Here is a 12,511-nt window from a genome sequence, read left to right as displayed (position 1 = left end):
GGCAGCTGCCCAACCCTCTATTCTATTGGAATAGACTGACCGCGTCCTCTCGGGCTGCCCCCGGCCGTCAGCCCACTGCACAACAAGAGAGGGATGTTCTGCTTGCGTGGGTAATACACTCTCGTTCCAGCCCCATAGCCCCTCTTCTTTCCTCTCAGTGAAAGGAGTGAGTTGTGGGTAGTGGATACATCCAGCCACGTCTGGCGGGCACAAAGCCCCGTGAAGCCCCCAACGGGTTCCACCCAATGAAAGGAATGACCGGGATGGGAAACAGTGAAAGAATGCGACTCTGACTATGGCCAGTAGATTTAGAAAGGGAACGGAAGTTTGGTTGTTGTAGTAAAAAAAAAGTTTTTAAAAAGCCCCTATTGAGAACTGGCTAAGTAGCTCTTGGAATTTTCAGCATTGAAATTACATTTATAAACTCAGCATTACATACGAAAATACATGTGTAGACCCAGGGCATAAGTTAGGTATGAGGACACCGATGTCTGGACCTCAGTTTTTGATTTTTTTAACCAGTCGGGGTCTCGATTTACTGTTGAGGGTTAGAATAGTAGAATACAAAAAAGGTGCAATTTCGGAAATGCATAACCAAGTTACGCCCATGTGAGTTAAACTTTTGTAGATTGGTAAATTAGTCTAGTTAGTCCAGCCAGCTATCTAAACGTGTAGTGATAATGGTCATGCCCTGGGGCCCAGACATCCAGGGGGCCCTCATAATAATGGTCGTGCCCTGAGGCCCAGACCGCCAGGGGGCCCTCATAATAATGGTCGTGCCCTGGGGCCCAGACCTCCAAGGGGCCCTCATAATAATAGTCGTGCCCTGGGGCCCAGACCGCCAGGGGGCCCTCATAATAATGGTCGTGCCCTGGGGCCCAGACCTCCAGGGGGCCCTCATAATAATGGTCGTGCCCTGGGGCCCAGACCGCCAGGGGGCCCTCATAATAATAGTCGTGCCCTGGGGCCCAGACCGCCAGGGGGCCCTCATAATAATGGTCGTGCCCTGGGGCCCAGACCTCCAGGGGGCCCTCATAATAATAGTCGTGCCCTGAGGCCCAGACCGCCAGGGGGCCCTCATAATAATGGTCGTGCCCTGGGGCCCAGACCTCCAGGGGGCCCTCATAATAATGGTCGTGCCCTGGGGCCCAGACCGCCAGGGGGCCCTCATAATAATAGTCGTGCCCTGAGGCCCAGACCGCCAGGGGGCCCTCATAATAATAGTCGTGCCCTGGGGCCCAGACCGCCAGGGGGCCCTCATAATAATGGTCGTGCCCTGGGGCCCAGACCTCCAGGGGGCCCTCATAATAATAGTCGTGCCCTGAGGCCCAGACCGCCAGGGGGCCCTCATAATAATGGTCGTGCCCTGGGGCCCAGACCTCCAGGGGGCCCTCATAATAATGGTCGTGCCCTGGGGCCCAGACCGCCAGGGGGCCCTCATAATAATAGTCGTGCCCTGAGGCCCAGACCGCCAGGGGGCCCTCATAATAATGGTCGTGCCCTGGGGCCCAGACCTCCAAGGGGCCCTCATAATAATAGTCGTGCCCTGGGGCCCAGACCGCCAGGGGGCCCTCATAATAATGGTCGTGCCCTGGGGCCCAGACCGCCAGGGGGCCCTCATAATAATGGTCGTGCCCTGGGGCCCAGACCGCCAGGGGGCCCTCATAATAATGGTCGTGCCCTGGGGCCCAGAAAGCCAGGGGGCCCTCATAATAATGGTCGTGCCCTGGGGCCCAGACCGCCAGGGGGCCGTCACTGATTTTTGTAGTCCCTCTCACTCAGATATCATATTAACATGGCATACGTCATGGCAACATGTGCATAATTGTAGGAAATTCGATTTTAAAACTGTAAAAATCTATCCCTACCCCATGGCAAAATGTGTATAATTACAGTCAAAAGTTTGGACACACCTACTCATTCCAGGGTTTTTCTTTATTTTTACTATTTTCTACATTGTAGAATAATAGTGAAGACATCAAAATGATGAAATAACACACATGGAATCATGTAGTAACCAAAAAAGTGTTAAACAAATCAAAATATATTTTAGATTCTTCAAAGTAGCCACCCTTTCTTTGCCTTGATGATAGCTTTGCACACTCTTGGCATTCTCTCAATCAGCTTCATGAGGAATGCTTTTCCAACAGTCTTGAAGGAGTTCCCACATATGCTGAGCACTTGTTGACTTATTTTCCTTCCCTCTGCAGTCCAACTCATCCCAAACCATCTCAGTTGGGTTGAGGTCGGGTGATTGAGGAGGCCAGGTCATGTGATGCACCATCACTCTCCTTCTTGGTAAAATAGCCCTTTCATAGCCTGGAGATGTGTTGGGTCATTGTCTTGTTGAAAAACTAATGATAGCACCACTAAGCGCAAACCAGATGGGATGGCGCATCGCTGCAGAATGCTGTGGTAGCTATGCTGGTTAAGTGTGCCGTGAATTCTACATAAATCACAGTCAGTCTCACCAGCAAAGCACCCCCACACCATCACCCCTCCTCCTCCATGCTTCACGGTGGGAACCACACATTAGGAGATCATCCATTCACCTACTCTGCTTCTCACAAAGACACGGCGGTTGGAACAAAAATCTCAAATTTGGACTCATAAGACCAAAGGACAGATTTCCACCGGTCTAATGTCCATTGCTAGTGTTTCTTGGCACAAGCAAGTCTTCTTATTTTTGGTGTCCTTTAGCAGTGGTTTCTTTGCAGAAATTCGACCATGAAGGCCTGATTCACGCAGTCTCCTCTGAACAGTTGATGTTTAGATGTGTCTGTTACTTGAACTCTGTAAAGTATTTATTTGGGTTGCAATCCGAGGTGCAGTTAACTCTAATGAAGTTTTCCTCCGCAGCAGAAGTAACTCTGTGTTTTCCTTTCCCACGGCGGTCCTCATGAGAGCCAGTTTCGCTTGATGGTTTTTGGAACTGCAATTGAAGAAACTGTCAAAGTTGGGCAAGGCATTGGTAAGTCCTCAAATCCAACATATCCCAAGGATCCCAGCTTCTGCAGCCATCGTGAGGTGCCACATCCGCCCCGACCCACAGAACCAACAACTCCAATACAGGAAGTAAGTGTGAGTGATGTTGTTGCATGTGTGTGTGTCTGACACCCCCACCTTGGCCTGATGGAACTATATATGTGAGTGAGTGAGATGTTAGTAAAATTCCTGAACTTAGTGTTTTATTCATTCTAGATTGCATTCGGTAGTAACAGGAAGAAGCGCTGGAATGTGTGCAAGAAATACATTTGCAACACACACACACAGTAAAACTCTGCACCTCACGTGGTGTGTAGACCGGCCTTAATTTGTGTTCAATGGGGCTCATTTATCATTTCCATACAATACTGTATGTAAAATATGTCCTCCCAATTGGTTCAGTTCAAAGCAATAAACATCGATATTGTTGAAAACCTTGTTTCCTTTATATTTATTCAAGAAAAACATCCCATCATGTCTTGATTGTAATTTATTTCTGATCATAAAAATCAGATTTTATAAAAAAAAATGAATAGCGCTTTTATTGATAAATGTGATCTAGCAGGTAAATATTAACCATGTATACTGACTATATTAACCATGTATACTGTCTATATTAACCATGTATACTGTCTATATTATTAACCATGTATACTGTATACTGTCTATATTAACCATGTATACTGTATACTGTCTATATTAACCATGTATACTGTATACTGTCTATATTAACCATGTATACTGTCTATATTAACCATGTATACTGTCTATATTAACCATGTATACTGTCTATATTAAACATGTATACTGTATACTGTCTATATTAAACATGTATACTGTATACTGTCTATAGTAACCATGTATACTGTATACTGTCTATATTAACCAAGTATACTGTATACTGTCTATATTAACCATGTATACTGTATACTGTCTATATTAACCAAGTATACTGTCTATATGAACCATGTATACTGTCTATATTAACCATGTATACTGTATACTGTCTATTTTAACCATGTATACTGTCTATATTAACCATGTATACTGTCGATATTAACCATGTATACTGTATACTGTCTATATTAACCATGTATACTGTCTATATTAACCATGTATACTGTATACTGTCTATATTAACCATGTATACTGTCTATATTAACCATGTATACTGTATACTGTCTATATTAACCATGTATACTGTCTATATTAACCATGTATACTGTATACTGTCTATATTAACCAAGTATACTGTATACTGTCTATATTAAACATGTACACTGTATTGTGTCGATATTAACCATGTATACTGTCTATATTAACCAAGTATACTGTATACTCTCTATATTAACCATGTATACTGTCTATATTACCATGTATACTGTATACTGTCTATATTAACCATGTATACTGTCTATATTAACCATGTATACTGTCTATATTAACCATGTATACTGTATACTGTCTATATTAACCATGTATACTGTATACTGTCTATATTAACCATGTATACTGTATACAGTCTATATTAACCATGTATACTGTCTATATTAACCATGTATACTGTCTATATTAACCATGTATACTGTCTATATTAACCATGTATACTGTCTGTCTATATTAAACATGTATACTGTCTATATTAAACATGTATACTGTATACTGTCTATATTAACTATGTATACTGTATACTGTCTATATTAACCATGGATACTGTCTATATTAACCATGTATACATTATACTGTCTATATTAACCATGTACACTGTATACTGTCTATATTAACCATGTAGACTGTATCCTGTCTATATTAACCAAGTATACTGTATACTGTCTATAATAACCAAGTATACTGTATACTGTCTATATTAACCATGTTTACTGTCTATATTAACCATGTATACTGTCTATATTAACCATGTATACTGTCTATATTAACCATGTAGACTGTATACTGTCTATATTAACCATGTATACTGTCTATATTAACCATGTATACTGTCTATATTAACCATGTATACTGTATACTGTCTATATTAACCATGTATACTGTCTATATTAACCATGTATACTGTATACTGTCTATATTAACCATGTATACTGTCTATATTAACCATGTATACTGTATACTCTCTATATTAACCATGTATACTGTCTATATTACCATGTATACTGTATACTGTCTATATTAACCATGTATACTGTCTATATTAACCATGTATACTGTCTATATTAACCATGTATACTGTATACTGTCTATATTAACCATGTATACTGTATACTGACTATATTAAACAAGTATACTGTATACTGTCTATATTAACCATGTATCCTGTCTATATTAACCATGTATACTGTCTATATTAACCATGTATACTGTATACTCTCTATATTAACCATGTATACTGTCTATATTACCATGTTTACTGTATACTGTCTATATTAACCATGTATACTGTCTATATTAACCGTGTATACTGTCTATATTAACCATGTATACTGTATACTGTCTATATTAACCATGTATACTGTATACTGTCTATATTAACCATGTATACTGTCTATATTAACCATGTATACTGTCTATATTAACCATGTATACTCTCTATATTAAACATATATACTGTCTATATTAACCATGTATACTGTATACTGTCTATATTAACCAAGTATACTGTATACCGTCTATATTAACCATGTATACTGTCTATATTAACCATGTATACTGAATACTGTCTATATTAACCATGTATACTGTACACTGTCTATATTAACCATGTATACTGTATACTCTCTATATTAACCATGTATACTGTCTATATTACCATGTATACTGTATACTGTATATATTAACCATGTATACTGTCTATATTAACCATGTATACTGTCTATATTAACCATGTATACTGTATACTGTCTATATTAACCATGTATACTGTATACTGACTATATTAACCAAGTATACTGTATACTGTCTATATTAACCATGTATACTGTCTATATTAACCATGTATACTGTCTATATTAACCATGTATACTGTATACTCTCTATATTAACCATGTATACTGTCTATATTACCATGTATACTGTATACTGTCTATATTAACCATGTATACTGTCTATATTAACCGTGTATACTGTCTATATTAACCATGTATACTGTATACTGTCTATATTAACCATGTATACTGTATACTGTCTATATTAACCATGTATACTGTCTATATTAACCATGTATACTGTCTATATTAACCATGTATACTGTCTATATTAAACATATATACTGTCTATATTAACCATGTATACTGTATACTGTCTATATTAACCAAGTATACTGTATACCGTCTATATTAACCATGTATACTGTCTATATTAACCATGTATACCGTATACTGTCTATATTAACCATGTATACTGTATACTGTCTATATTAACCATGTATACTGTATACTGTCTATATTAACCATGTATACTGTCTATATTATCCATGTATACTGTCTATATTAACCATGTATACTGTCTATATTAACCATGTATACTGTCTATATTAACCATGTATACTGTCTATATTAAACATGTATACTGTCTATATTAACCAAGTATACTGTCTATATGAACCATGTATACTGTATACTGTCTATTTTAACCATGTATACTGTCTATATTAACCATGTATACTGTATATATTAACCATGTATACTGGATACTGTCTATATTAACCATGTATACTGTATACTGTCTATATTAACCATGTATACTGTCTATATTAACCATGTATACTGTCTATATTAACCATGTATACTGTATACTGTCTATATTAACCATGTATACTGTATACTGTCTATATTAACCATGTATACTGTCTATATTAACAATGTATACTGTGTACTGTCTATATTAACCATGTATACTGTATACTGTCTATATTAACCATGTATACTGTCTATATTAACAATGTCTACTGTATACTGTCTATATTAACATGTATGCTGTCTATATTAACTATGTATACTGTATATATTAACCATGTATACTGTATACTGTCTATATTAACCATGTATACTGTATACTGTCTATATTAACCATGTATAGTGTCTATATTACCATGTATACTGTCTATATTAACCATGTATACTGTATACTGTCTATATTAACCATGTATACTGTCGATATTAACCATGGATACTGTCTACTGTCTATATTACCATGTATACTGTCTATATTAACCATGTATACTGTATACTGTCTATACTAACCATGTATACTGTATACTGTCTATATTAACCATGTATACTGTCTATATTACCATGTATACTGTATATATTAACCATGTATTCTGTATACTGTCTATATTAACCATGTATACTGTATACTGTCTATATTACCATGTATACTGTCTATATTAACCATGTATACTGTATACTGTCTATATTAACCATGTATACTGTATACTGTCTATATTACCATGTATACTGTATACTGTCTATATTAACCATGTATACTGTATATATTAACCATGTATTCTGTCTATATTAACATTTATACTGTCTATATTAACCATGTATTCTGTCAATATTTACCATGTATATTGTATACTTGTCACGTCCTGACCATAGAAAGCTTTTATTTTCTATGGTAGTGTAGGTCAGGGTGTGACAGGGGGTTTTGTCTAGTTTATGTATTTCTATGTTGGTTCTAGTTTCTTTTTCTGTGTTGGTGGTTTTGTCTAGTTTATGTATTTCTATGTTGGGGTTTTTGTATGGTTCCCAATTAGAGGCAGCTGGTCATCGTTGTCTCTAATTGGGGATCATATTTAAGTTGTTGTATTTCCCACTAGGTTTTGTGGGAGATTATTTTGAGTTAGTGTATGTTGCACCTCTTCGTCAAGGTTTGTTATTTTGTTTAGTAGTTTATTTGTATGTCTTGCATAGTTTCACAGTATAATAAAATTTAGTCATTTAGCATCTAAAATGTGGAACGATACACACGCTGCGCCTTGGTCTCCTTCGTTCGACAAACGTGACAATACTGTCTATATTAACCATGTATACTGTATACTGTCTATATTAACCATGTATACTGTATACTGTCTATATTAACCAAGTATACTGTATACTGTCTATAATAACCAAGTATACTGTATACTGTCTATATTAACCATGTTTACTGTCTATATTAACCATGTATACTGTATACTGTCTATATTAACCATGTATAGTGTCTATATTAACCATGTATACTGTCTATATTAACCATGTATGCTGTCTATATTAACCATGTATACTGTATACTGTCTATATTAACCATGTATGCTGTCTATATTAACCATGTATACTGTCTATATTAAACATGTATACTGTCTATATTAAACATGTATACTGTATACTGTCTATATTAACTATGTATACTGTCTATATTAACCATGTATACTGTCTATATTAACCATGTATACTGTATACTGTCTATATTAACCATGTACACTGTATACTGTCTATATTAACCATGTAGACTGTATACTGTCTATATTAACCAAGTATACTGTATACTGTCTATAATAACCAAGTATACTGTATACTGTCTATATTAACCATGTATGCTGTCTATATTAACCATGTATACTGTCTATATTAAACATGTATACTGTCTATATTAACCATGTATACTGTATACTGTCTATATTAACTATGTATACTGTATACTGTCTATATTAACCATGTATACTGTCTATATTAACCATGTATACTGTATACTGTCTATTTTAACCATGTATACTGTCTATATTAACCAAGTATACTGTCTATATTAACCATGTATACTGTATACTGTCTATATTAACCATGTATACTGTCTATATTAACCATGTATACTGTATACTGTCTATATTTACCATGTATACTGTATACTGTCTATATTAACCATGTATACTGTCTATATTAACCATGTATACTGTATACTGTCTATATTACCATGTATACTGTATACTGTCTATATTAACCATGTATACTGTCTATATTAACCATGTATACTGTCTATATTAACCATGTATACTGTATACTGTCTCTATTAACCATGTATAATGTCTATACTAACCATGTATACTGTATACTGTTTACTGTCTCTATTAACCATGTATACTGTATACTGTCTATATTACCATGTATACTGTCTATATTAACCATGTATACTTTATACTGTCTACTGTCTATATTAACCATGTATACTGTCTATATTAACCATGTATACTGTATACTGTCTATATTTACCATGTATACTGTATACTGTCTATATTAACCATGTATACTGTCTATATTAACCATGTATACTGTATACTGTCTATATTACCATGTATACTGTATACTGTCTATATTAACCATGTATACTGTCTATATTAACCATGTATACTGTCTATATTAACCATGTATACTGTCTATATTAACCATGTATACTGTATACTGTCTATATTAACCATGTATACTGTCTATATTAACCATGTATACTGTATACTGTCTATATTAACCATGTATACTGTATACTGTCTATATTAACCATGTATACTGTCTATATTAACCATGTATACTGTCTATATTAACCATGTATACTGTCTATATTAACCATGTATACTGTATACTGTCTATATTAACCATGTATACTGTCTATATTAACATGTATACTGTCGATATTAACCATGTATACTGTATACTGTCTATATTAACCATGTATACTGTATACTGTCTATATTAACCATGTATACTGTATACTGTCTATATTAACATGTATACTGTCAATATTAACCATGTATACTGTATACTGTCTATATTAACATGTATGCTGTCTATATTAACTATGTATACTGTATATATTAACAATGTATACTGTATACTGTCTATATTAACCATGTATACTGTATACTGTCTATATTAACCATGTATACTGTCTATATTACCATGTATACTGTCTATATTAACCATGTATACTGTATACTGTCTATATTAACCATGTATACTGTCGATATTAACCATGGATACTGTCTACTGTCTATATTACCATGTATACTGTCTATATTAACCATGTATACTGTATACTGTCTATACTAACCATGTATACTGTATACTGTCTATATTAACCATGTATACTGTCTATATTACCATGTATACTGTATATATTAACCATGTATTCTGTGTACTGTCTATATTAACCATGTATACTGTATACTGTCTATATTACCATGTATACTGTCTATATTAACCATGTATACTGTATACTGTCTATATTAACCATGTATACTGTATACTGTCTATATTACCATGTATACTGTATACTGTCTATATTAACCATGTATACTGTCTATATTAACCATGTATACTGTATATATTAACCATGTATTCTGTCTATATTAACATTTATACTGTCTATATTAACCATGTATTCTGTCAATATTTACCATGTATATTGTATACTTGTCACGTCCTGACCATAGAAAGCTTTTATTTTCTATGGTAGTGTAGGTCAGGGTGTGACAGGGGGTTTTGTCTAGTTTATGTATTTCTATGTTGGTTCTAGTTTCTTTTTCTGTGTTGGTGGTTTTGTCTAGTTTATGTATTTCTATGTTGGGGTTTTTGTATGGTTCCCAATTAGAGGCAGCTGGTCATCGTTGTCTCTAATTGGGGATCATATTTAAGTTGTTGTATTTCCCACTAGGTTTTGTGGGAGATTATTTTGAGTTAGTGTATGTTGCACCTCTTCGTCAAGGTTTGTTATTTTGTTTAGTAGTTTATTTGTATGTCTTGCATAGTTTCACAGTATAATAAAATTTAGTCATTTAGCATCTAAAATGTGGAACGATACACACGCTGCGCCTTGGTCTCCTTCGTTCGACAAACGTGACAATACTGTCTATATTAACCATGTATACTGTATACTGTCTATATTAACCATGTATACTGTATACTGTCTATATTAACCAAGTATACTGTATACTGTCTATAATAACCAAGTATACTGTATACTGTCTATATTAACCATGTTTACTGTCTATATTAACCATGTATACTGTATACTGTCTATATTAACCATGTATAGTGTCTATATTAACCATGTATACTGTCTATATTAACCATGTATGCTGTCTATATTAACCATGTATACTGTATACTGTCTATATTAACCATGTATGCTGTCTATATTAACCATGTATACTGTCTATATTAAACATGTATACTGTCTATATTAAACATGTATACTGTATACTGTCTATATTAACTATGTATACTGTCTATATTAACCATGTATACTGTCTATATTAACCATGTATACTGTATACTGTCTATATTAACCATGTACACTGTATACTGTCTATATTAACCATGTAGACTGTATACTGTCTATATTAACCAAGTATACTGTATACTGTCTATAATAACCAAGTATACTGTATACTGTCTATATTAACCATGTATGCTGTCTATATTAACCATGTATACTGTCTATATTAAACATGTATACTGTCTATATTAAACATGTATACTGTATACTGTCTATATTAACTATGTATACTGTATACTGTCTATATTAACCATGTATACTGTCTATATTAACCATGTATACTGTATACTGTCTATTTTAACCATGTATACTGTCTATATTAACCAAGTATACTGTCTATATTAACCATGTATACTGTATACTGTCTATATTAACCATGTATACTGTCTATATTAACCATGTATACTGTATACTGTCTATATTTACCATGTATACTGTATACTGTCTATATTAACCATGTATACTGTCTATATTAACCATGTATACTGTATACTGTCTACTGTCTATATTAACCATGTATACTGTCTATATTAACCATGTATACTGTATACTGTCTATATTTACCATGTATACTGTATACTGTCTATATTAACCATGTATACTGTCTATATTAACCATGTATACTGTATACTGTCTATATTACCATGTATACTGTATACTGTCTATATTAACCATGTATACTGTCTATATTAACCATGTATACTGTCTATATTAACCATGTATACTGTCTATATTAACCATGTATACTGTATACTGTCTCTATTAACCATGTATACTGTCTATACTAACCATGTATACTGTATACTGTATACTGTCTCTATTAACCATGTATACTGTATACTGTCTATATTAACCATGTATACTGTCTATATTAACCATGTATACTGTCTATATTAACCATGTATACTGTATACTGTCTATATTAACCATGTATACTGTCTATATTAACCATGTATACTGTATACTGTCTATATTAACCATGTATACTGTATACTGTCTATATTAACCATGTATACTGTCTATATTAACCATGTATACTGTCTATATTAACCATGTATACTGTCTATATTAACCATGTATACTGTATACTGTCTATATTAACCATGTATACTGTCTATATTAACATGTATACTGTCGATATTAACCATGTATACTGTATACTGTCTATATTAACCATGTATACTGTATACTGTCTATATTAACC

General features: G+C 34.3%; 1 protein-coding gene across 1 annotated transcript; it reads left to right on the top strand.

Moving 5' to 3' along the window:
• Positions 1-586: 586 nt before the first annotated feature.
• Positions 587-1,759, top strand: LOC106590684 (proline-rich protein 2-like). Its single transcript, XM_014181842.2, has 2 exons — positions 587-609; positions 703-1,759. Exons 1-2 carry the CDS (start codon positions 587-589, stop codon positions 1,757-1,759), a joined length of 1,080 nt encoding a protein of 359 aa, XP_014037317.2.
• The last annotated feature ends 10,752 nt before the right edge of the window (positions 1,760-12,511 follow it).

This window comes from Salmo salar, chromosome ssa29 (genome assembly GCF_905237065.1).
Source record: "Salmo salar chromosome ssa29, Ssal_v3.1, whole genome shotgun sequence".
Taxonomy (NCBI): domain Eukaryota; kingdom Metazoa; phylum Chordata; class Actinopteri; order Salmoniformes; family Salmonidae; genus Salmo; species Salmo salar.
The sequence above is the reverse complement of the archived record's forward strand: the minus strand, read 5'-3'. Positions and strand labels throughout refer to the sequence as shown.